The 27,712-nt window shown below is 39.5% G+C and overlaps 1 protein-coding gene across 4 annotated transcripts in view; it reads right to left on the reverse strand.

Annotated features, from left to right (window-relative positions):
• Positions 1-1,247: 1,247 nt before the first annotated feature.
• ntn2 (netrin 2) overlaps positions 1,248-27,712 on the reverse strand; it is a 33,645-nt gene continuing 7,180 nt past the window's right edge. Inside the window, exons 2-7 of one of the 4 annotated variants that reach the window (XM_037690847.1) lie at positions 19,230-19,418; positions 10,882-11,031; positions 9,067-9,120; positions 1,757-1,831; positions 1,494-1,682; positions 1,248-1,439 (exon numbers count right to left, since the gene is read on the reverse strand). In XM_037690847.1, the coding sequence (XP_037546775.1) occupies positions 1,297-1,439; positions 1,494-1,682; positions 1,757-1,831; positions 9,067-9,120; positions 10,882-11,031; positions 19,230-19,418 (800 nt within the window). In that variant the 3' untranslated portion in view covers positions 1,248-1,296. Of the gene's footprint in view, positions 1,683-1,756; positions 1,832-7,303; positions 7,307-9,066; positions 9,121-10,881; positions 11,032-19,229; positions 19,419-27,712 lie in introns of all 4 variants that reach the window. The other 3 variants (XM_037690846.1, XM_037690845.1, XM_037690844.1) reach the window with 3 other exon arrangements.

Below are 27,712 nucleotides of genomic sequence, written 5' to 3' on the forward strand. Positions count from 1 at the left end.
CAGTGAGGACCAAAAGGCTTCCAGCCTCATTCATTTTGTCAAAGTATACTGGAGAACAACACAGCAATGATGTTTATCCCCCCCCCCCCCCCCCTTCTTATTTTCTTGCATGAAATAGAACTCGTGTTTTTTATTTTGGCAAGAGGAGCCTGCCAGTCTTTAGATACATAAGACATTTAAAGAATAATATTAGTCGCACAACATCTGGAAGAAGGTAACTGGCGGACAATATTGTCCATTAAGCAAAGACAACTCTGGATTTTTTTTTTAACTCCAGCCATTTGTCCATGACACTTAATATTTTGTCTTCAAAAAATGCGACATGCAGTGAGCTGTGACTTTATAACCCACTCATGAGGTGAAGAGGCACAGCCTCACAGGCCTAGAATATGACCAAACAGGGCATATCATGATTTAAATAAACAAACAGACATATCACTAATAAGGATACAGCTTGGATTTGAATAGATGAGATCATGAGCAAATATGTAAAAATGATGATTTTGAGCGATGGCATCACATCTCTGTAAAAAGAAGATCCAACAGGATGAGTTCATTTTGCGAGGACTGTGTCGTGGCAGCAGTGGTGATGGTGACACTGAGGTTTGCTGTGGAAAATGTCCATGCAGTGATAGCCCTTGGTTCTTTATGGGACAAAGTTTTTTTTTTTTTTTAGATAAATCAATGAAAACTTGGAGCAAGTAGGCCCATTTTTTGTTGATAGGTGGTCCAGGGTCTGCTGATCAAAGTTGGGTTTGTTTCAGTAACAACAACAAAAAGGCATGAGGTGGCCAAGCTGATGAAAAGCAGCTTGTCTCTCCAGAGGTGACAATCCCTGTGAACTAAAATCCCCAGGAAAGAGTTGAGTATGAACCCTGGTGATCAGTCTTACAGTATGTGAAAATACTGAAACAAAGTGTCAAGATGCAGTTTTATCATGTAGAGGTCAAAGAGGTTGTACAAGGTGGACAAGTGAGGATGTCTGCTGTCGTCCTCAGTTTAGGGAATGGTGCCCGCTTTTGTCTAACATAAAACTCTTTTTAATGGTCCCTTTTTAAGGCAAACCAGTTGGACAAAAACAAGTGGCATTACACAGACAAATCTTGAAAATAAAAAGGTAAATAATTATACAATATACACAAGATGTGGTCCTTCAAACAGGTAAGGTACATGCAGTTTTTTTATGTGCAGTGTTCCCGCAATCGAGGAGAAGAAATGATTCAGAGGGAGGAAAGCAGTCAGGGTGTATGAAAGTGTAAGTGAAGTGAGAGGTAGGGAATAAACATGTTGTTCCAATCATGCTTTGCCACATTTTCCCTTCTTCTCTTTGCGTTGGAACTTCCTCAGACGTCTTGTCCAAATGTCCCTCCACTGGATTACCAGGCTGTTCTTGTCAGCCACCAGTCCTATGCGCTCTGGTCCTGGACTGGAAGCTCCGCCTCCAGGCCCGACTCCTGGACCTCCAATTGGCCCTTTTCCTCCTTCAATGCCACCCATTACCAAGAATCTCCTGCTCATCTGGATTTTGGGACATTTACAGGCCAGGTCTTTCATGTGCACCCATAGGAAGTTGTCACCTCGCTTCAGGGGTTCGCCTCGACTTTTGTACACAGACACCACACTGATGGAGAACTTGGCCCAGTCCCCAACTGTCTCCATGTCCAGCACGTTCACTTGGACCGCTACGTACAGAACGAAGTAATTAATTAAATTCTACCAACACAACACATATTAAATATGGATTGATTATACTTACCATAATCCTTCTTGCAATATTTCTTCATATTGATCTTTAAGTTGCCTTTTACTGGTTTGCAATACGATTCACAATCTGCAAATATAAATAAAAACAAGAACAAGCATTTAATTTTGTAACACTGTAGCTTTTAATATTCAAAACAACTTGCTGCAAAATTATTGAAATGATCAGTTATAATGGAAAGTTAGTGTGAAAAAATACAATAAACCATTACGATTCATGAAACCACCAATGAACAAACCCAATAACATAAGCATAAATCACCCGTGTGCCTGTTTCTGTGGATGTAGATGGCTTTTTTTTTTAAGTATGGAGGTATTGCATCTTTTCCTATGTTTTATAAAATGTGTGTAAATGATGCATAGCGAGTGAGTATGAATTCACAGACAAGCTCAATGACTCCAAGATAAACTGGTTGGGTAATGTCAAGTTTGCTTTTTGTGCGCTAAAACACAGCTTCTGACAAATAACTGACACATACCAGTGAGGCAAAAGTGTTCAGTTTGACATGTTTTGAGGTTTTGAGAAAAGACAGAGTCTGGTGGAAGCAGGTCATGGTTGGATGAATATTGACTAGGCTTTTGCTGCCAGAGTGATGACTGAGACCACACAGTGGGCCTGATGACCTCTTCTGACCAGTCTTGGTTGGTTTGCCAGTAATGAGGTGTTATATTTATAATTGTCACAGTGGAGGTTGATGCCTTGGCTGATCTCAGGTCACTTCTTGACTAAGGCTGGTGCAAGTATAATTGTTTTTTTGATGTGTATTCACGAGCGTCTTATTGAAGCAAAACCCTTTCCCCTATATTTTACCAACTTCAGGCAACTACATACCTTACTCCATTTTAATGCATTTGATTTAAATATTGACATCCAATTTTAAAATAAGATTGGCAAAATATATTAAATGCAATTTATTTATTAACTGTAATGACTGCATACACCATATTCCCATATCTAAAAGTTGTTTCGATGAGCTCATTTATAAATAGAGCAGTTCAAAGTCTAAGGAGCACATGCATATAATAATGACTTGTTTTATTGAAATTCTAAAATGTTAATTTTATTATTACATTAACTACTTTGATTCTTTGTGTGATTGTAAAGTACATATTAACAACTTAAAAGTGAAACAAGAATTATAAGTAAAAGACAATGACAAGAAGAAGAGAACGTGTTGCATTCTTAAATTATGCAATAATTTCAAATTGTTGAATTGTGACAAAGAAAAGGCACTGGTGGTCATTTGTGATGCTCTCTTTTTATCTGGATGTTACTGGACTCAGAAAAATATAGAAATTCAATTTTATTTTTTCAAGTGTTGACATGAAGGAGAGTGGAAGTATGAAAAAATGGACCCAAATGCAGGTAAAAACTTGGATGCAGGCATTTGTAAATATAAAACTCCTATTCTAAAGCCAAACTGAACACACTGGTTGAGGAACAAAAACGACAAGGAGCTGACAAAGAATAATAGAACACCTGGTATAATATATACTGAAGGATAAAATGACTAATGGGTTGCAGGTGTCAAAACTAGTAAACAGGACCAGGTGTGCAAGATAGCATAACTAAAACAACAAAAGAACCATCTGTTGAATGAAATAAACAAAACCAAGATGATGTTTTCAAAACCCCACAGTAAACAAGTTGTCAAATTAAGCAATCCAAATTTACCAAGACCAACTGAAAAACATAACCCAAGACAAACTAAAAATGAAACGAGAACAAACAAATAATCCTTTGATAAACTTTAAAACTATAATCTGAAATTGTAGATTGAAACAATTGGGGAAAAACAATGAGAATTTGGGAAAAACATATCAAAATGATAAATATCAAATTTACAGCATGCCAGAAGGGTCATTTCCAACATGTCAGCTTTAGCCAGGATACAAGAAACACTCACCATGGAATGTCAGGGCATGAAAGTGAAAAAACACATGCTGGTAACAAGAACTGGTATTTGCAGTCTGGCTTCACATCTTCAAAATGGGTCAAGCTTACATGGAGACGTTTGAACCTAGACTTTTCAAAATGCTTTACATTGTAAATTTCATTCAACTTTATAACAAACATTTATACAATGTTTCTGGTATGTATGTGCATTCCATTTATTCAGCACTTTCTTCATTCCATCACATACTGATAAGTATGTTGGGGCCAACTGAGAAATTCAATATCTAACCCCAAAACACTTTAACATGCGTCAAGGCTGGAGATCAACCCAGCCAAGAAAAAGAGGACCACCCTATCAATGAGTAATCAATACCAGGCCAAACCTTATCAAAGCTAAGACAACCATGTAACTTTCATAAGTAAGCCAAATGAAACCATTGAACATAAAATCCTAAGGAAAAAAATCTGTTTCCAGTGAAAAAAAATTGGATTTTAGGGAACCTTGAATAAGGGTGTTCCCCTGACCACTTGTGAGGGAATGGCTGAGTAGGAGGAAGAAACAGAGGACCAGAGAGCCTATAAAATTGTCATGGAGACTTGGCTGTGTATTTGAATGCTGGAGGTTTTATTAGCCAGAGAGAAGACAGAAAAGGAAAGATTCAGAGTAACTAAATCAGACTGCAGTGTTAAAAAAGGGAAAGTATACACATAGACATGTTTGTGATAGGCCAGGACATTCCTCAGTATGTTAAGTCTACCCATATAATATTTTCCCCATTATTATTTCAGATCAACACATTGGTTCAATGAAAATTGTATACATGTGCTACTTTGTATATCAAAGTCACATAGTTCTTTGACCATTCCATTTACCATTGACGTTGATTTAAGTAGGGTTATGTCATCAGTGGTGAAATGCTGGTTCCTAAACTGTGTTTCCCCATCAAAACTAGTTTACTGCTAGATCTTCACCTGGCAAAGCTTGTGGTAAATCACCCACTGACCCAGAAAACCACCCCATTGGCAACATCTACCATTGGCTTCAAGGACCCCCCTTTTCACTGCACCATGACAAGGACAAATTGCACCACCGCCCCCTTTGACAAAAAGATCTTGGGGGCCTTAAGTTCCTGATGGTGGAGCTTCTTGTATGGTAGTGTAGGGAGGAAAAAGATGTGTGTGTGTGTGTGTGTGTGGGGGGGGGGGGGGGGGGGTTCTGGTGTGTTTGGTTGGAGCTGAGGTGAATGGACAATCACTAACTTGAACTTGTGTCCTTAAACCGCTTTAAAATTTTCCCAGGGAATAAGGGAACAGGGCAGGTTTGACCTGTTTTGTGTCAAAAGGATAAAGGGCCATACAGTAGAAGAAAAAAGTAGAACATCACAAAATACAAAATAAATATTTTTCAAGAGTTAACCATCATTAATATGATAATAAAGAACTTGGACTTTTAGGAAGTGTGCTTTTTCATATACTTACACGGCAAGCACAAACATTCACTGTTTTTTTTATTTTTGGGGTAGAGAGGCTGTTCTGGATCCTCTGTGGAGCCCAAAGGTGTTCAACTAAGCACGTTCACAAATTACATTAATATTATCTGGAAGCTCTAAACTCAGCAAGGCTGTTTATTGTTGGTAGAATTTGAACTTGTTAAGGTTCACCTTGAAACTCTTAATATTTTTAGAGGGTGGTTGACTGTTGTCATGTGAGTGACTTTTACAACCAATCCTTAGTTACGTCATCTTTCTTCATCCCTCAGAAACATGTTGCTTTGATGTCAGGCTGTAGCCCACATATACACTAAAGGCTCAAGCTTTACCCATCACAACCAATCTTAGCTGTACTGTAACACTGATCTAAAAGGGCTGTAATCATCTTGTACATCTCCCTGATTTGCTTGATGAGACTCAGCTGTGCATTTGGTGGCGTGAATACCGGGACTCAGAAAGCATGATCTGATAGTCAATACCAAAGTGCAATGCGACAGTGGACTTAATATAAAACTTTAAAATATATTCAAAAATGTCTTTTGATTCATCCCGTCTTTATAATACAAATCTGAGCTGAAAATCACGAAATAGATTTATTGCCAACAGCAGCAATGAAATGCAGCTGGTGATATGTGGACTATGTGGAAACCACTTTTACAATATTGCAGTTGGACCAGTATTCTGACAGGAGCTAGCTGTATTGTTGTTTCTCTTGTCCACAAAACCAGTTCAAGCAGCCATTGTGTTACAGTTTTCTTTGGCTCAGTCTGAGACACAGCATAACATGTCTCTCTCAGACAGCCTTCTAGCTCTCAAAACAAATAAAATGCTAATTGACACATGATGTCATCTTCCAGCAATGAACACCTTTTTTAGGTTTGTTAGTTTTGAAGCCTTATCTTGTATAAAAGTTGATAAACTCATGTATGATGGAACTAAATTCAGTAAAAAACAGTGGTGAACTATAAACAATTTAAATTGATTTTGTGTGATACAAACTTTGAATTAGTTCTTGTGCTGAGTTAACCCGTACAACACTGCTGTGGAGTAGTCAGTATACTTTCCCTCTCCCACTTCTCAGTTAATTCTCTTGATTCTGATTGGCAAATCTGGATGGTTTTAACCTGTGAATCATTATCTTTTGTAAGTAGAAGATTGACAAATTAACTTTAAATCTACATAGTAATGTTAGGTTATTTGCTAGTGGGGATTGGTGGTGAAGAAGTAGAGAAGGCGAGCCTGTGATTGGAAGGTCACCAGTTTGGCTCCCAAGACCGACAACATCAAAATATGGATGGGAAAGGTGAAACACCCACACCTGCCTCCACCCTCCATTGCCCCACTCTGGGTCCTTGAGCAAGGCCCTCAACTCCCAACCTGGCACCAAAGATGGCAGCTCTCTGCTCCACACAAGTGCTGTGGTAGCTCGGTGGCCTGTGGTTGCATCAGCAAGGGCATTCGGCGTAAAAACAATTGTCAAATATTTGTGAGAGTAAGTTTGCTGTGACGACCTCTGAAGAAGGAAGCAGCCGAAAGAAAAAGAAAAAAAAGGTTATTTGCTGTGATTGGAAATGGCTGCATTTTGGGTCTTTTCTTGTTTTTGTCCAGCTGCTGCCCCCGTGACTCGACTTCGGAATAAGCGGAAGATAATGGATGGATGAATGGATGGATGGATGGATGGATGGATGGTTGGATGGATGGATGGATGGAAGAATGAATCAGCACCTTAAACTCTGAGGCCATAGTCCTCAGTCAGAAAAGGGTGGATTGCTCTCTTCGGTTCGAGGGTGAGGCTCTGCCTCAAGTGGAGGAGTATCTTGGGGTTTTGTTCACGAGTGAGTGAAGACCGGAGCATGAGATTGACAAGACAGACTGATGCAGTGTCTGCAGTATTGTGGACTCTGTGCCAGTCCATTGAGGTAAAGAGGGAGCTGAGCTGTAAGGCCAACCTCTGTTTACTAGTCAGTCTGCGCTCCTACCCTCACATATGGCCTTAAACTCTGGGTCATGACTGAAAGAATGAGATCATGGATACAGGTGGTTGAAATGAGTTTACTCTGCAGGGTAGCTCAACTCTCCCTTAGACATAGGGTGAAAAATTGTTATCCAGGAGTGATTCGGAGTAGAACCGCTGCTCCTCCACATCAAGAGGAACCAGCTGAGGTGGTTCGGGCATCTGGTATGGATGCTCCATGGGCGCCTCCCTAGGGATGTGCTTCAGACATGTCTAAATGGGAGGAGACCCTAGGGGACACGCTGAAGAGACTATGTCTCTTGGTTGTCCCAGAAGAGCTGGAAGAGGTGGCTGTGGAAAAAGACGTCTTGGTGTCCCTGCTCAAACTGCTGCCCCCCAGCAACCCGACCAGAACAAGCAAAAGATAATGGATGGATGTTAAAGTCAGGTAGCAAAGGTTTTGCTTTATAATATGAACATGTACACTGACAAAAGTTACAGCAGAACATAACTGTTACATGTGGGTGATGTTGACTGCCCGCCTTTTGTGTAACATAATGTTAAATTTAGTACATTAACCACAAGATTTCCTAATAAGTTCTGATGTGGCTTCATGTTTATTGGACCTGAAATCTGAGCTGAGATCAGAAAGACGGGTAAAATAAACGTACGGTTGCAAACTCTTCATACCCTGGCATTTGAGCTTTTGGTTAAACAGGATTACCATTTAGAAATGTAATCACTTAAAACTGATGTACAAATTATTACAAGAAAAATATTGTAACCCTTTACTTATAAACCATTTTCTTTTTTAAATGCTTTAAATGTATTCATATTTAAATGTTTTTAAAATTAATTAATTAATGAGGATTAGTGGTTAGCACTGACGCGTCACAGCAAGAAGGTCCTGAGTTTGATCCCTGATTTGGACTTAAGGTCTTTCTGTATAGAGTTTGAATGTTCTCCTCATGGTTTGCCTGTTTTCTCCAGGTATTCTGGTTTCAGTCCACTGTTAAAAACAAGTATGTTAGGCTGCCTTCAGACCCAGGCCTCCTTTGCAGACAAGATCTGTAATCTCAATGGGATTTGCCTGGTTAAACAAAGATTATTTAATAATTTGGAGTTTCTTTCGTAGTTGTTTGATAATGTGTGCCCTGACTGTGTTTCCAAGGTTGGCTTTCTATTTTAGCCAAGCCATACAGTCATTAAAAATAAAACCTTGAACTCTTTAAGTCAAATCCTCAAACTGTACAGTGTGTAACCTTTGAAATGTAAGTAATCACAAGTCAAAAGTTGAAACCAAGTATGAAGTAAAAATTTATTGTGAGGTTTCTTAAAAATATGAATGTTTCAGAAGCCAAAGAATATAAAACGATAACTATGCTTTGAAAAGAACTGGTGTAAAGTATTGGTGACAAAGTGGGAGGCACAGTCAGCGGTGTGAGTGATGATATATGCTATAAACCAGTAATGAATCACTGTTTCCAAATCACCAACATAATTTAAATTAAACAGTTGCAGAATGAAAAATAAGAACAGGGTAATTGCCCGTGACCTAAACTGGAGAGCTATGAGTGACAGAACATACTTCCCCCACGTCACTTGCCAAAAGTCTTTTCACACCTCAGAACTCCAACTTCCACCAGATCTCCCCTATAAATTGTAACTAATCGCCTCTGCAGCCTATTTGTTGGCTGTACAGCAAAATTCCACTAATGTAAGGGTAGTGGCTGGGGAAGTCGTGCCAAAGAGACACATTTTTAAGACAATAAAAGCATTCTGCCATCCCCAACGGTCTTGTTGTCTGTGCGTAACTTCAAACAAGCGGACTCGCCCTGCATTTATATTAATTCCACACCTTCAAAACTTGTGTGTAAAACAAAAAGAAATATTGTTATTAATATTGTTTTTGTTCTTATACGGTAACGGTACTCATGGCTGAGGTGAAGAGAGAGTCTACTAACCTGCTGGCTCCTCTGTGCTGCTCACCACAGCTGTGGGGTTGATCATAGGGATTTCTGAAACACACAATACAAATTTACTCTACGGGTATGAACGTGAATCCATACCTTTTTAAATAAGCACAAAGTGATTTGGTTGCACGCCTGACAGAGCATTTGTGGTTACAGAAACACAGTATGTCCAAAGTCATAGATTCCAAAGAAGAGTTTTTTTTTTTTAATTTAACTAAATCCATATACCCACACAAATAAACCTTTTTGCATTCTGAAGAAGAAAAGTGTCGTTGGTAATAAAGGTTGTCAGACTCATCAGAGAACAGTGACATATGTTTGTCAACTGTATAAATGAAAACACATGGAGCTTTCTCAGATAAACTCTGACAGACCGACAAGAGCACTTACCGCTGGTGAGTGGGAGGACTATGCCTGCCATGAACTAACGAGGTGTGGTTTCAATGTGACTTTTAAGGGAAATATAATAATGATTTACATTTATCAGTCTAATTAATTAAATGCAGTTCAGATTTAACTGACGATTCAGCTGTTGGAAATAAATCCACTCAAAAATGCACGTACGTCTAAGTGAGAAGATTAAAACTGAAAAGTGGCAGCATTCGATTAGTCTCGTGACCGCTTAACAGATGCTGGATTAACACTTCTTTGTAATCTTCATGCAAGTATGTAGAGACAGATGGACAGATGGCAAGGGGGTAATTTTGTTTGGATTGTCTTGAGACAGATGCAGATTTCATGTGCTATGCCCGCTGGCTACACTAAAAAGTGCCTTGTGGAATACCACCAGGACTTCTGCTTTAATTTCATGCAACTTTCTAATACAAATCCTAATGCTAACATTGGGCCCTCAGCGTTTTAACCTAAATTGAATTTACTGGAATGCCAAGTTAGCATCCACCCAAAGGATCTGCTTTTGATTGAATTTGGAGGTTGAAGGTTTCAATCGACCCAGTGGGTGTGTGTTGGCAGGAGGGGAAGGGGCTTTCTTGGAAAGCATTTTTGAGGCAAATGTAGCAGTTGTCTCTCATAAAATTATGGACACCATGCCAGCGAAAACAAACAAGGTCATAGAGGATTTGGGAAGGCTGGCACAGCTGCTAGAAGCCACTATGAGTCGATGTGCCCTCACGGCCACATCTTGAGAAGATAGACAGATGATGAAAAGGATCGTTTAAATATGGACTGCTGCCATCATACTAATTGGCTGCTTAATGTGCTTATCTTCTGTCTTGGGGAAAATAAGCCTCAGGAGGATGTATTATAATTACCATGAGGCCATACTTGCACACACACAGTGGTCATTAACAGCATTTGTGTTCCTGAAAAGGTGTGCACACACTTTTCTTCTTCTTAGATCAGCTGCATTCAGATGTATGTGTGGTAGACCATCCATGTCCACAGTTATCCTTTCTTTTTTTTTTACCCATCGACCATCTGTTCCAGAGCTGTATGTGAGAAAACCAACATGGCACCATGTGGAATGGTCATCATAGTTGTGGCACTTGGTGGCATGGCATGATTAGGTTTTGTAGAGGCAACCAAGTGTAGTGGAGAGATTCCTTCTCTTATAAATGCTTGTATGTCATTAATTGATCATTGGTAAAAATGATAACCCACTAACCAAAAAGAGTGTCTTCACATTAGTTCTTCAGAGAATACTGTTTTTTCTATCATGGTGGTCTCAACAATAGAGCTCGTTTCTTAACAGTTTCATCCAAAGAATTAAGCACAAACCCAATGCAGTTGATCCTTGCTGAACATATGTGCTGTAGCTGTGTGTGCTTGTCTGCATTAATCACTCACTGATGCAGGGGGCCACAGGCGAGCGACTCTGCTGGTACCCCTTGGCACAGCGGTTGCAGGTAATACCGGTGACACCGTCCTTGCAGGGACATTGGCCTGTGGTCTGGTTGCACGTCTTGCCTGCTGCGCCCACCGGGTGGCAGTCACAGGCTGGAGGGGTGGGGGGAGGTAATGAGGACAGGTGTGAAGGGGGAGGGAAGGTGTTGATATAGGAGAGAAAGGAGACAAAATTTATGTTCAACCTGCTTGAACTCACTGCCACAAAGAGGTACAGTGTATGCTGAAATAGTTAACATTGCTGCTATTGCAATTTCTTAAATTTTAGTTAACAATAATTGATGAAACTCTGTCAGTTTTACAAATATTGAGCTAAAATTTGGTGTTCTAGTAGCTAAGAGTCATTTCCAAAACATACACATATGAGTGCTAATAGATCACATGACATCTTTGTTTAAAACTTTGACCTGTAAGGCAGTAGGCAACATGCATTCTTACAAAGAATGCTACTTTAATTTATGAATGGAAATCTACAAGGGACATGTCAAATAAAAATTACTTCCAGTGAGTGATGCCTTTAGGAAACCCAAACCTAATTATGTACACTCATCTCTTTTTTTCTGATCCATTTTAGTTTAGTTTTTCCCTAAACACTGTGTGCCTATCTGGTGACACACTGCTATTTCAACTCTTCCCGAAAGCTCAGTTAGTGTCCAGTAAATGCCAAAAGCAACAAGCAATGCACCGGTCACCTTACTTTGGCAATGCTTTTATGAAATTTGCAGATTCTAGACTATTTATTTAACCAGAATGGGTCTATTGTGGCATCAAAAAGCTGTTACACACAAGATCTGGGGTGTTGGTTTAAGGCCCTTTGACAGATATTTACATGAATGTGGAGAGGATGACAGGAAGTGGATGAGAGCCACGCAGAGAAATGAAGGAGTGGACGTGAGAGAGACAGGCCCAAACACAGACTCATAAACAACAGACAACTCCAGCTTTGCCAAAAAAGCATACATTTGTTCTCTAGGCAATAAACAAACTTACTGTTTCTCCACAACCCAGACACATTCATCAGTGTCATATAAAACAAAATTTAGGACTTTTACATCAACTTGATTGTTTTTCTGGAGAGGGATTCACTTTGAATCTTTGATCTGATGCAACAAATCTGTCCAAAACGATAAAATGTCAAAGGTATAATGAATAAAATACAAAGAAAAGCTTGGTCTTTCCCCTCAATGTCCAAGTAATTTCTTGGAAACTATGTTCAGACAAAAGCACCAATGTAAACTTGTCATTGTTCAAGTTTATCAAGAAAAAACATGATTACATTTTTTGGGAAAAACCCTGCAACCCGACAGTGACAAAAACAGCTTGAGTGAAGCAGCTGCAGACATGCCACAGTTTCCTCCCACCACCTGACAAAACTGTGAATGTGTTCATATGTGCTTCACATTTAATTTTTTAGTAGCAACAACAAAGCAGAGGACCATACCACCTGCTGACTGGGCAAGGGGAGCGTGGAAATGGTTGAAACTGACCCAAGAGTAAATCGTGTGTGTCTGGAGGCGAGGCGTGGAAAGATTATCTACAGCTCAGATCTTCAGAAACACTTGCCTATTCCGGAAAGGCTAATCTCTTCACAGGTGTGGAGGTGAACATAAATCTCATGCTTCAGGATTTGAGCTAAATCACCTTCTTCTGACACATACAGGCTTTGACAGAAGACCTAAGCTTTTAAAATCTGTTCCTATCCTCAAGGTATTATAGATACACATGTAGTGAACAGAACATGTGGTGGATATGAAACGTCTACGGACAAAGTAAAACGCCAGGTTTCTGTGAAGTAAAAGAACAAGACCGCGACAAATCCTTTCAAAACCTTTCACTCTTTTAACTGAGCAATTCAATTGTGTTGTGCAATGCAATGAATATTGTGAAAAATATAAATATATTAAAAAGATGCAAGAAGGTGGTTACAAGTGTGCGCATCCTCAAACGTTAAGCGCATTCTGATTTAACTTCAGGATTGAATTTTTTTTAGAAAGCAGTCTATCAAGAGTTTGCTATTTCCCCACTCCTTCTTCCAAAAGTGCTCAAAGTCTGTTGGATTGGAGGATAATTCTTGGACATAGTCATCTTCAGGTCACCCCACAGATTTTCAATCAAAGTTATGTCTAAACTCTGACAAGAAAAGTCCATAACTTTACTTTCCCACTTTTTTTGGATTCATTCATGGTCACTGTTATTTTGAAAAATGAAATTCACTTTCCTCTTCACCTTTTTAGCAATCATTTTAAGATTTAAGCTAAAAAAAAAAAAAAAAAGCCATTTGGAATTTCCTTCCCTCTTTTTACTATGATTTAAACCCAAGTTTCAGCTAAAAAAAAAAAATACAATAAGCAAACCAATAGCATGATGCTGCTAAGCTTATTGTTTAATTTATTTTTTTACATTCTCTCCCAACTGTTTTTTTTTTTTCACTTGTTGAATTCTGTCACAGTAAAGGTGAAAAATATTGCACATGATTTATCATAGTTTCATTTATTTACCACAAAACCCTGGTATTTTACAAAGGATAAGGTTAATGAGTCCAACAGCCACAATGTCCACGAACTATGAAGACAATATCTCAGTCCTCCAGCTTGTCTTTCATAACAAACCCTGTTGATTAGTGTTAAAAACCCTTCTAAATAAGCGGTGAACCCTTTTTTCAATGTTAAGTTGATAATTCATAACTGCAGTGAGACTGTTTAAAAGGTAAACATTAAATTGTAATTAAAATAATGAAGAAAAAAAGATTTTGGCTTTGTTTCATCTCTTTTGAAATGATGAGTTTGAGGCACATGTGGGATATATCCGTGTTATTTGATCCTGTCAGATACTCCAATGCTGTTGGTCCATCATGCCTGCTGAGGCGTGTGGCTAAACACTGACAGCCCGTTGTTTCTGCGCCGATCGCTGAACAGCACCGAGGAACCGACCGGGTCAGCATAAACAAGATCTGAGTTATGTTAGACATTCTCACTTCTCTTCTAAACAGACACTGGAGGTTAAAGCTTCAGAGTTTTCTGTCAGTGTTCACGTTGGTCGGTTGACGAGCCAACCACTGCCAGATATGCTTGGGTTTTGAGGGGGCAGGAGGGAAACGGGGAGGGGGATGGTTGGTGGTGTCACTCTCCAGACAAAGCTTTCTACCTCACACTGTTTGTCTGAAGTTTTATGTGCAAGGGGCTAGAGCCAGTTAAGAAGCTGTAAAAATGTCTTCCGATGTTGATGGCTTTTCAAGCCTGTGTGACTGCAGAGGTGACAGGCACCAGGGCCGTGGGTGTTGTAGTCCTTCACTAGGGCTTTGCACAAAATATACCTGGGACTTTCCAGCATTTAGGTCAACACATATTGTGCTTGTGAAGATGGTTACATTGAAACAAATGGTGTAGGTTCAGCTAAAAGCAATTCTTTCTAAAGGAATTTTAAGGTCACCCTGAAGAAAAATAAACCGAGGCGACAAACAGTTAATTATTTTTTGTTGAAATACTTGTTCAAGATAAAAAAAACAAGCTCAGGAAAAATGAGCTTGACTGTTTTTCTGCTCACTTCATCAGAGGAAGGAACTCTGATTTTTCTGTCACTGAAAGTCAGGCTTTAATGTAATTATCTGTGCCTGTTTGTCTGATTATTTGCTTGTCTGTTAGCAAAATATCTTGTGAACCAGGAAATGGATCTTAACGAAACTCTTAGAAATTAAATATCGAGTCAATTGAATTGATGCAAGATGGCTGCCACTGCTAATCAGCCTTAGCGATATATACTGTATATGCATATATATCTTTCTAGGTTAAAAACTTTGACGTTAACTATTTGAGTCAATCCTGTCTGTTAGCAAAATATCTCATGAACCACTGGATAGATTTGAATGAAATTCAGTAACCAGTGGATGTAAATCTACAACCTGTTGGAGTTAACCTGATTTTAAATGGCTGCCACAGCTAGTTAATATTAGCAAACACAAAAAGAGTTATAGTTCAGTCAGTTTGGCTGATATTGAGCTCAAATCTGTTCTGACAGTAGCTCAGAGTCACATACTTGAGTGTTAACGGATCACACTTGATGTTTGTGTAAAACTTTATAACACAAGGTAGTGGGCAACATGCACTGCTTCCATGAATGCTACTTTAATACTATTTTTCTACTGTAAAACTCATACTGTGGACTTAATAGCCAGCAGTGAAGATGCTATTTACAGGTTGTATGAAACTATTCTGCATCCAGTTTATTTAAAGCATCCCGCACTTATATTCACATTGTGTTTATGTGCTAAAAGTGGGATAATGTCCTATTAAAACTTATTCTGAAGTATAAAGTTATTAGTTATTAGTTATTAGTCAGATCATCTGGACGTCTTTTTAAAAAAAAATTAAAAAAGCTTCATCCTTCATCCAAAGGACTTCTTCAGTCCGAGGAGCCACAAACAAACTCATTTCCACAAGCGGCACACTTACATAGTGGACCAACCAGTTTGCTGGTGGTAAGATGGTTTCTAACACCCCCCACCACCACCACCAACACCACCACCATCAACTCCTCTTTGGCAGCCATGATGAAAAACGAAACATCTCAAAAAAAAAAAAAAAAAGAAAGAAAGAAAAGAAAAGAAACCATCCCGATGACATGATTTAACTTTGTTGGCTTTTTAACCTGGATTATTGAGCATGAACTTTGATGTTTTGAACCACTTTAACTGGATGGTCCACTATGTGAGTGTGCTGCTTGTGGGGCTGAGTTTGTTGTGGCTCCTCGGACTGATGAAGTCCTTTGGATGAAGGACGAAATGTCTCAACAACAACAACAGAAAAGAAACCGTCCACATGACCTGACTGAACTTTGTTGGATTTTTTTTACCTGAAACTCTGGTATAAATTTATTAGTTGATTTATTTATTTATTTTCATTTACCCTTTATTTATACAGGTAGACTCGTTCAGTCACGAGAATTCATTTTCAAGAGAGACCTGTTTTGAGGAGCAGATGGTGCGGGTTAAGGGCTTTGTTCAGGGGCCCAGAGTGGGGCAAGTGAGGGTGGAGGCAGGTGTGGGTGTTTCACCTTTTCCACCCACATTTTGAAGTTTGTCATTCCAGGGAGTTGAACCTGCAACTTTTCAATCACAGGTCCATCTTCTCTAACCTCTGCGCCACCACTCCCCTTTATTTATATAAGACATAAAACATCTGAAGACCTCTGCACCACTGATAATTTGTTTTTTGATTTATATCTTTATTCTTGTCATTTAGACTTTAACCTTGAAACATATTTCCACTTAATTCTTACCTTTTCGATCATCTTGACACAAGGACTTTATTCTGTAAAAAAATGTAAATTTTCTCAATAAATTAAAATGGACACTGGATAGGCACTACGGTTTTTGTCTCTGATTAAAGTTTAGACATTTTTATTTTGCGCAGTGAGACAATTACAGCCTATGTGACATTGAGAGTCCTTCGGGGAAACACAGGAAATCTCCAGATTAACTTGAACCAATTTATCTACATTGCACAAGTAAGACACTGCGTGTGTGTTTTGAATTTTGACACACTCCTCAGCATGTTTTTAGACACCTTCCAGTCTAAGATTGATTAGAAACAGGCACAGGCCATTTATTCTCTCGGCGTCTGCATCGCCCCCACACATCCCCCTCTTTTTGTTCCCTTGGAAAACACCTGCATTTTATTGTCCATTTCCAGCATGACGCTCACTCTCTCTGGTCAAACTGACTTCAATCATGATCTTGGAAACGTGAGTCAATAAAACAGAAAAGGGCAAGAGTTTAAGGATAAAATGAAAACGTGAGAGGGGAAAAACAAAGGTGCTAAAACGTTTGACGTGAGTCATGGTGAAAAAAGCCAGAAGTCCCGGGGTTTGTTAGGTTATGAAACATATGTGGAGACAGAGATATAGAAAAAGAGCGGACACAAGACCGTAGAAATGTTCAGAGCCATGTCTGAGTCACTGCCCGGATGAAGCGTTTCTGTCTGGCATTAATGAAGAAAAGTGTAAAACCAATCTGACACAATCTGTGCGATTTTACAGGAACGTATTGTAGCATCAAGCATGGGTTTTACACAAGATGCTGCTAGAAATAGAAGATGAGATGACATGCAGCAGATCACATATGTCTTTGCCATAAAGCTTGTTGGTCACTCTCAAAGGTAAAAAGACAATGCTTTTACTTGTGCATCATGTTGATAACATATATCATGAACCACCAGATGGATTTAAATAAAACCCATTGTCAGCACATCATCAAATAATCATGAATCTGCTCAATTTAAGATGTGTGCGACAGCTAATTAATTGTAAAAACACAAAAATGGCCACAGCTCCTTTAATTTCATAGATTTTGAACTAAAGTTTGGCATGTCAGTAGTTGAAACTCATCTCTAACAAGAGCCGACTGATTTTTTTTTCCCTGATGAAGTCTTTTGGATGAAAGATGAAACATTTCAACAAAAATAATCTGTCCAGAGGACCTGATTAAGCTTTGGATTTTTCTACTTGGATTATTGAGCATGAATCAGAATAGTAATTGAATGTGTTTTTGCTACTGGTTAACTTTTGGAGTTGAAGCAATTCAAGATGACCACTACAGCTGATCGACATTAACCATCGCAAACATGGCTCTGCCTCAGTCAGTATTATAATTGGAGCCAACAGTTTAATGGGTAGTAGCCAGGAGTCCTTCACAAAACACTGACATCTGACGTGGTTTGACCAAATTGGCTAGAACTCCATGTCTCAACAAATTTAACGGTATAATAGTACATTAGTCCCTCACTACTTCGCGGTTTGCTTTTCGTGGACTCGCTCTATTGCGGTTTTTCAAGATAAGATTGGACATGACACACAATTGGCTGACTGATGGATGAGTCGCACGATCGGCATGGAATTTTTATTTAAAATAAATTATTTTAAACGATTTAACACCTGTATGCAGCCCACAGCTTTGGGAGACTATTCCTCCTGCAGCTGATCAGCTGATCTCTATGCAGAGTGGAGAAGTGGGCGTGGCCAGAGTGCAGCCAGAGGCAGAGAGCTGAAATCATGACATGATGTGCTCTTTTTGAGCGATTAGAGATTAAAACCATTGTTTAGAATAGTGCAAGAGTGTGGGAAGGGGTTAAAACACCTTTATACACACATATACATATATATGTGAGTGTGTGTGTATACTAAAATAAACTACTACTTACTACTTGTACTACTATCCCTATTTCATGGTTTTTCACTTATCGTGGGGCTTTAGGGTATGGATCCCCTGCGATAAACGAGGGATTACTTTGGTTAAGATTTATCCACAAAACGTACTCTGAGTGCTAACCACTCTTGATAGAGCTCTAAATCTCACTTTAATTTATGCACAGCAAATTTTAAAGGGTTGACCAAAACTGATAGCAATAATAAAAAAGTTGATCTTTTGAAACTGTGGCACTAAATGATATATATTCCTTCAAAGAAAGCTAATTTTTTTTAAATTCTTTTAACACTTTACTGCACCAATAGATCCAGTGTATTAGTTGCCGGGAAGCTTTTGCCATTAGAAGATGGATGAAACCTCATTGCTGTTAATACGGATAAGTGTGGCCTGATATCATACCCGACCTAACCTCCCAGGGTTGGGTTACAGTTTGTGTTGGTCCTAGAAGAAAAACTGAACAGAAGCCAGAAACAGAGGCTCGCTGTGAAATTCCAGCTGAAAGACCTGAACAGCTACAGTGTGTGAGTTGGCAGCTCTCACCGAAGCTGTTTCTAATACGTTCCTTTACCTTAACGGGGATCAGCTGGGTGAAAAACACTCTTCTTCTGCTATTTATTTACTTTTCCTCCCTGAGCCACAAGTATAGGAGAGCGGTGTTATTTTTGTAATGCCTCCACTAGAATATTTGGCTTAAAAATATTCACTGTAAATGTAAAACAATAAGATACATTTTTTTTTTAAATTTCCATGAAAGATGTCTTGGTGAAAAGATACTACTATGGGGTATGGGGGAGAAACATTTGATGGAACAGCCAGAAAAGTTTCTGGCGTAGTATCGATTTAACTCCCACCGCTTTGCTATGCCAAAACAGACAGGCCGTTAATTTCTCCTTTTATTGAAAGTTAACATAACGGCAAAGGTTTTCTATTAAAACTCACTGTCTTTTTTTTTTTATTATTTCACTTTTTCAGTGCTGGCATGATTATAGGAGCATTAACAAGGTTTTAGTGTTTAGAGCACTGCACAAAACTGAGCTTCTATCTGGGCCATTTTCAAAGAATCAGATCCAAAAGCTCGTATAGTTTGTGTTACCTTTGCAGGCTCGTCTGTGAGTGATCGGCTGAGCCATGTCTCTGTAAAAGCCCTCCTTGCAGTAGTGACAATGACGCCCAGCTGTGTTGTGGCGGCAGTTCATGCAGACTCCTCCGCTTTTCCTCCCCGACAGCTTGTACAACTCCATGTTGAATCGACAGCGACGGGCGTGCAGGTTGCAGTTGCATGCTGCGGACAGAGACCAAAGACGTTTTTGATTACTGACATTCACTAAAGCTGAATAAAAATGCAGAATGCAAGTGAGCCCACAACAATTTTCCTTTGCGGCGCAGTAAAGCACATGCTTCCTGCGATGTGTATCACAGGAGAGCAGGGAGAGATTTTCCAGTAAAGCAGGATAATGGTGAGCAGTTTATAATCTGCGTGCTCCGCTGCCGTTCCACAGATCATCAATCAAAACTTCTATTTGCAGACCTCATTTTAGCTATTTTATAATTAATAAATCCAGCTTTTTTCAGCCCATTAGATATTAATCTCTTGCAAGAGAGACATTAATTTCACGAATCACTGATGAGAAAGACTTAGATCTATTAAAAGATAAAGGAGTGGGCTCCAGCTAAAAGTCTTCTTAATGAGGCGAGCGGACTATATGAGACATGTGACTGGGGGCTTGTGGTGCCCCCAATTACATTTCAAACACAAGTGGTTTCTTGATGTCACCTTGGCCTGAACGTCTTCCCATTGAATCTTCTGAATTCACTAGCTCTGATATTATTAATAGACTGGGATTGCAGGTTTGCGTTGACGCTGTCAATGTGAAACCACTCTTGGTTGCGTGAAAGAGCTTGATCCAGACGGGCGAGCTGGGTGAATCAGAGTCGGTACTGGGACATGACATTTGGCCACGTCTTCAAAGACAACCACTGCAGAGCTTGGCTTGAGCTCTTGAGCTTGGAGTTATCCAGATAAATTGGAAAGTAGTAAACAACGGATGAGTCGACAAGCAAAAATGAAAACAACTGAGGCAGAGGTGGAATACAAGGTGAGCTCAAACAAAGCTGCTATTAGTTAACTTAAGTTTGAAGGGAGAGTGTCAGGGGAAATAAATTTCAGTAACGGGGAATGTTGAAAATTGAATAAGACACAACAGAGAGGGATAAGTGAAGGCAGACTGTACCTGCAGGCTTTAAAAGATGTCTGCGGCTTTCTGTTCAAAACTGTGACTAGAGAAACTAAAACTGAAAGAACTGAGATTTTTTTGGGCCTTTTAGTCTTTCACTCATCAGATAAACAGTTTGTAATTTTAAATCGCAGTCAAACATTTACGATGCGATATTTTATAAAGTCCAACAAAGTTCAGTCAGGTCATCTGGACGGTTTCTTTCTTTTTTGTTTTTGTTGAGACGTTTCGTCCTTCATCCAAAGGACTTCATCAGTCCGAGGAGCCACCAACAAACTCAGTGCTACAAGCAGCACATTCATAAAGTGGGCCAACCAGTTTGGTGGTGATAAGATGGTTTCTGGAGCCCGCCCTCTCCCTCATCGACTCCTCTGAGGCAGCCATAACCAAAGTGGTTCAAAACATCAAAGCTCATGCTCAAAAATCCAGGTAAAAAAATAATCCAACAAAGTTCAGTCAGGTCATCTGGACGTTTTTTTTTTTTGTCTTATTACCATCACAGCAAACTGGTTGGTCCACTATGTGAGTGTGCTGCTTGTGGGAATGAGTTTGTTTTGGTTCCTCGGACTGACAAAGTCCTTTGGATCAAGGACAAAATGTCTCAACAAAAAATAAAGAAACCATCCAGATGTCCTGACTGGAATTTGTTGGATTTTTTAACTGGCTAATTGAGCATGAACTTTGATATTTTATAACGTGTTTATTTTTCTTTTTGATGCTAAGATGTTCATCAGATATCCATCCATCCATCCATCCATCCATCCATCCATCGTACCAAATTACACAATTTTCTCCCTGACACTCCCCCTAGCTGTTCTCTTGTTTGCCTGAAATTTCACCTTTTACTATTTATAAGGAGAAATCTCTGCCTTGATTTATTTTATTTTGTTTTATCCGTTATATTGGAACTGAACAATGCTGGGTTTTTTTTAACTCAGCAACACAACAAGTACCTAAGTTTTTTCTGCATTGCACAACATTTTTATACTATTGTACTTCAGTACAGTACTACTAATCTTTAACTTTTCACATCTTAGTAACCTTTTCTATTTTTTTTTTTTTTTTACAGAAACTTATACTGAGAATTTTACCAAATTTCATGGCAACCAAAACAAACAAACTAAAAAACAAAGCTAAACTCAGATTTCATTTATTTGGTTAGATTTTACATCAGTTCCAACATCCCTCTCCAGAGGTGCATCAAGTGCAGCATCACTGCAGCAGTCAGGTGTTGGGGCCGATCTTGAATGTCTGTATTTAAAAGCACTGACAATATATCTTTGGTAAAATCCAAACAACGAACAATATACACAACCATTCCCACTTTAAGTACAACCTGGCACCTGGTTGGAAAAGAGGCCCACTTTTCCGTATTGTAGACTCTGGAAATAAAAAAAAAGTTGGGGGTAAGGGGCACATTCCCAGACTGTTTCGCCTATTCCGTCTGGTTATTACATGGTCCAATTTGTATGGAATTTTGTTAATAATGAAGATCTGTTTTATGTATAAATTCATATCAAGGCAGCACTGTTTGTGTAGCGACACAGCTGGATTTCTTTGTTCCGAACATCAGAACTGACCCCTGACCCCAGAGAACAGTGCACAGTAGATGTGTGGGTGCTGTACACTGAAATAATATATTCAATCTGAGTTCAAAGCATCAAATCTTCAGCGTGTTCTTATGAAGAGAGATAATTTAATGAGCAAAACACAATCTCGGCCACACATTAGCAATTTAATTAATTCAACATCTGTGCATATTTGTGTGAATGCACGTGAACAACTCAAGCAGCCTGTCGGACTTCCTCTAGAAGAACTTTGACAAAGAGCACACCAGCTACGATGCATTTCCAAAATTATGCATGTCAGGGACTGTGGTCATGATCAAGCATCTCAAGCGCACACACAGCTGTGAGCAGTTGTGTCCATTAACACCTTGTAGGGGGAAACATGAAAGCTGTGGATCACATTTTCTCCGCAGCTGAAGAAGCGGCGGCTGCCTACTCATGGCAACTTCTCTGCTTACAGTGACATCCGTCGGCAAAGTCTGCATTTAGAATGGCTACGTACATGTGTGGAGAATGTAAAGAAAGCTCCAAGAAATCAACCTTTTTAAATGATTTAGCATGTGTAGCTGTGATGGCTTTAACAGCTAGATCATTTGCGATAGACAAAGAATCAGAGTGTTGGTGTCACGTATAAAAAAGCAGCTTTGTATCAGTGGAAAAAGAGAAAATGTGAAAGTTGCAGAACAAAAAACAGTCGAAAGAAGCATCATTAAAGAAGAACGGTCACAGCAAAAGGTGTGTCTGGCTTTCAGTTTTCTCCCCCATGTGTGATTAGCTCCAGCTCAGAGCTCCAGATGCTTAAAGAGCCTGGAATGTTTATGGGTTTGTTTTGAAGTGTTTGTGTGCACACATGCTGACCCCCCTCCCATCAACCTGCCCAGCTCCAAACTCAACCAAATTAGACTAAGTGGGGGATAACTATCCACTGCTTAAAGCCATTTTTCCTCAGATATTTAACGCATTAAAACCTCACCAAGTCTTGAATGAATGGAAAGGATTTCTTGAGTTAAGTCAGCAGAGACTCCCTGATCTTCAAGGGAGCGCAGTTACTTCATGGTTTAGAGTCCAGTTCAAAGATGCATAAAGCTGGTTTCTCACGTTGTCGTGGAAATCGGACAACAAACACCAGCTACAGACTTGGCAAACAGAGGGATGCTGAAACAAAAATAAAGGAGGGGATGAAGGAAGAGAAACTTCTTGGAAAATATTAGGAAAACCTGTTATACAACCTTGTCATCAAACCGACATTGCCAAAGTCATTTTGGGTGGAAAAGCTTTGTTTTTCCTGAATTTGCATGCAACTTATCAGTTTTCTGTTTCAAAGCTTCTTTTTTTTAGGCACACAAAATATTTCAAGAAGGGTAAATGTGGAGTAGAACATTACCTCTTTCTATTTTCTCCAACAGGTGCCTCTGAAAGAGCTCCCTGGCTGATCTAAGTGTGCTTTGACAAATTGACCCTTAAATATCATTTTCAACAAATAAAACACAAGCGTGCTTGAGAAGTGAATTGCTCCCCCCCCCCCCCCCCCCCCCACCCCGTGTGTCGGGATAAATCTAACCTCCGTCCTCCTCCAGCTTGAACAAAGCCAAACTGGTAAGCAAAGCCAATTGATTCTGGATGCCTGTGCAAAACCCAAATCCCATGTCTAAAATTGGTCCTTGAAAATTGGAGGGCTCATACCACCACCTTTTCCCTCTTGGCTTGGGCTGCAGTCCAGACATGCTGCTGCCCCCCTTGGGTGCTCTCTGAGCCTGGCCAAACAGGCTCTGCTACAGTATGTGGGCTCCTGCCATCATGTGTGTGTGTCTGAGGGGGGGTGTTTGGGCTGGGTTCCACCTGGCTACTCCAGCCACCTGCTCAGAGCACCAAGGGGAGCACCCGGTTAATTAGCTCCTCATTATAGCCAAAGCAGACTAGAGAGAAACCACACACACACACACACACACACACATGCACATTCATGCACCCATCAGGGATCTCCTCAAGAAGGACTTCAGTAAGTGACTGAGGGCACAAAAAGGGTAAACAGACTCTGAAAAGCATGTAAGCTCTGCTGGTTCTGTTAGCTCTAATTAGCTGAAGACAACAAGCAGAGACAAAAATCTAAGAAGTCCAAGAAGCGATCCAACACAGAACTAGACCTGCCGAGTGTGTTTGGACTGCCTCTTTGTACCAAAACCACTTCAGGTCACTTATCTGCCACACACAAACATCTTTGGCTTATAGCTCTTCTAGCTTTGACACTACCATCAAGCGTCCCCTTACCCCCCCTTGTGCTTTTTACTACTTTTTGTGGTTAGCCTCACACTAGGCTTAAGAGCATGGCTCTTGTGAGCCCCTTTCAACCAAATGTTCCTGTAGGTTCTATAGCCCCGCTATAAGCTGTCTCCCCCTGCTCTCCTCTTACTTTCATAAACCCATCATAATTTGTTGCTCTTTGATGCTTCATCTACTCTGATCTCATCAATATGTTCCTCCATCTACCCTTTCTTTTTTTGCATGGCATCAGGCAGGAAAAGATTTTAACAAGATTATGGTAGAGGGTCGCCAGCTTGAGAAATCTGATGCCGGTGGAGAGTCAAGACCCTTTCACTGATCCACTTCACTTCACAATGTCTAAACATTATTTCTTGTATTGCCATCACATTCACTTTCTATCCGTCTCGCTGTCTGTCTTCTTCTTTTTTTTTAATTCTACAGGGAAAATCCTGCAGTCAGACATGGAGGCAGGACTTCTTGTGCTATCAAATTATCATGGAGACTCTGAGGTAAAAACTGTTTTGAATTGACTCTTGGCACATATGAGCCCACACAAGGCAACGCATGAGATGCCTTGTCTGGTTTGGAAATAGAAAGTGACAAATGGAACATGCTGTGTAAATCTATCAACTTAGCTAGAGATAACAGAAGAAATGGTAGAAGATAGTTAAAATTACTTATTTGAAGCAGAAAAGTATAAATAGGTTGAACTCGTAAGATTGTGCTAACAAAGTAGGTAAAAACAGAGGATTTTACCAAATAAATGTAGTCGATGTACACATTTCTCAAAACTGGGATGCAGATTTTCTGGATAAAGGTCCAAGATTTTAGTCAATCTTGATGAGATAAACTGATGTCACAAGCAATGGTTTGTTATATGAGGGATGAAAGGGAGCTTGGTGATTTTAGAATTGTATGATGGGATGCACTTTTGCACAAAGGAAACAAAATTTGATATTTCAGGTCTATGGCTGATGTTTTATTGCCGTTTAGTTAATAGATTATTCTTCCTTTTGGTTAACATTAGTGATGTTTTTATTTATTTTACTTAGGCTTGCTTCATGAAGGACCCCACTCACCCAGCACATACACTTTTTGCCCCGCTCCCCTCAGGAAGGAGGTTAAGGAGCATTAAGTGTAGAACCACTAGACTGAGGAACAGCTTCTACCCTGAGGCCGTTAGACTCATGAATCTCTAACCAGAATAATCACAGTGAAAAATCCCATCATGTTGCTGCTGATCTGTTTCATGTTGCTGCTGATCTGTTTCATGTTGCTGCTGATCTGTTTCATGCTGTGTTCATTCATGCTCACCTGCTCACATAGACTCATGTTCGTGCTGCTGTTCAGCATATTGTTTTTGTACTACTAGTGCTTAGTGTATTTTCTTAGTTCATATCTTAGATCTTATTACTGTTTTTCTTTACATTTTAATACTTTTACTGGATGTAACTGGGACCCTGTGTACACAATTTCGTTCCACCACATGTGGAACCACTTTGTGGTGTGTACGACAAATAAAAAACATTGAATCCTTGAACTTTGAATCCTTGAATCCTTATGTATGACCTCAGAGGGAGTTCAGCACAATATATGAACATAATAAAACTGAAAAATTGCATTAGGTATTACATTTTTGCTCAGCCTCTGACTAAAATGCATGTGAAGTCTGACTTTTAAAATGTTCCAGCAGTTGTCAACATGAAATTAATGACGAAAAAGTTTGTTGCTCTTTATGATATTGACCCTTTTTTAAACAAGTCACTAATTTACAAATTGTGGTCAGTTTAAATAACAATGACAGTGACTGTCAGCCAACGAAAGTAAGTGCCATGCACTTACACTTCACAAACAGAAACCTTTTTTCTCCTAATACTGAATCTGGCTGTCACCAGTAATACTGGCAGGTGGCCAAAAAACACATATTTTCTCATGCAGTGCAGAACAGGAGCTTTGCAGCAGCATTAAAAAAGTCTGTTACCAAAACACAAATAAATTATTAACAGGATAAAATCCAGATTTGAGCTAAAACAAACATAGCATAAAATATTAGGAGACAAGAACATGTCAGGAAAAAGAGTTCATCTTTGACATAGAGTTACACACGGACAGGGAGGAAGAGAGCGCCGGCGGTGACGGGCACCTCAGGAGGTGATTGCTACCATCTGTGGGAGAGAGTCAGTGTGGGCCTGAGAGAGCAGGGTGGGCACGCGGCTGCAGCTTCACCAGTTTGCTTTGGCACTAACACGACATTGCTCTACTAGATTACATGTAGCTCACACGCACAAAGAAACGCACAGTATTTTAACCTCCCTGACATTAATGTCGTTATATGACACTTTCCTGTCGTTAACGGTTGTTTCGCTGTGTTCTGTTCCTGCCCGAAAGTCTTTATGGGTGGCTTTCACAATGAGAAAAGCATCCTCAGTCCCTTGTGGGTTGGCCAAGAACCAAAACTGAAACACTGACAGAGGGAATAAAGGCAAAGAGCAAAGCTGCAGCACAAACCAATCACGCTGAACAAACCCTGCTGTTTTCGCTTCTCCCGCTTTTAAATCCTCAGAAGACAAACACACTCAAAGCACAAAGCGTGTGCACCTTATATTTGCAGGAGCTCTTGTCCTTCATGTTAACAAAATTGTCCCAAAGGCACAATTTTAAAAACACATTATTTGGATACAAAAGCACTTTTTTAAATTCACTTTCCTTTTCTCCCTATTATACCCTTTACATTAAAAACATGATGCAGACAAACATTTCCTGCATCTTCAGATTTATTGTAAAAAGATCAGTTCTTCTGTGCAACAACAGGCAATAGTTAAAATTGTTTAAAGTGGGGGTCTATGGAAAGGGTATGAGCAATTAATATCTTACCTCTTGCAGATAGCTATTTGAAGTCCTCAGTTTGTAAAAGTAGATGATTTTGACTGGCCGGTTAAAACCACTTTAATCTAAAAAATGTCTTAGCAGCTTATGCAACTCCAATTTCATTAATTTTTACATAATCAGTTTTGTTTTATGACGTTATTTATATAAGGTTCTGTTGTGTGCAATCAACAATGGCAGCAGCTATCAGTCAAAAAAAAAAATTCAGCCTGGGGCAGCAGAAATTTCATGATATTCCTGCTGGAATGAAAAACTAATAACAAAGGTTTATAAAATGGTGTTTGCATGAACAGCTACAAAATATATGATGCTTAAAAATGACAATTATCCATTCTTGTTTTTCCCTATGTCAGGGGTCTGCAACCTTTATGATCAAAAAGCCATTTTTACAACATTATTCACTAAATCAAATGTGTCCAGACCCACAACAACCGGCTACAACTATGATTATCAACTGGTGGCCCATGGGCCACTTTAGTTTTTTATTGGAGGAGACTTTTGTGGCCAATAGAGGTGATATTATAAAGCTAAAAATATCTAATGATTTTTAACAATTATTGACATCTTTACAATTTAAGACAAATGTAAATACCAGATTCTTGTAAAGGTGGAGATGGGGGGGGGGG

This window comes from Nematolebias whitei, chromosome 17 (genome assembly GCF_014905685.2).
Source record: "Nematolebias whitei isolate Nwh7 chromosome 17, NemWhi1, whole genome shotgun sequence".
NCBI lineage: Eukaryota > Metazoa > Chordata > Actinopteri > Cyprinodontiformes > Rivulidae > Nematolebias > Nematolebias whitei.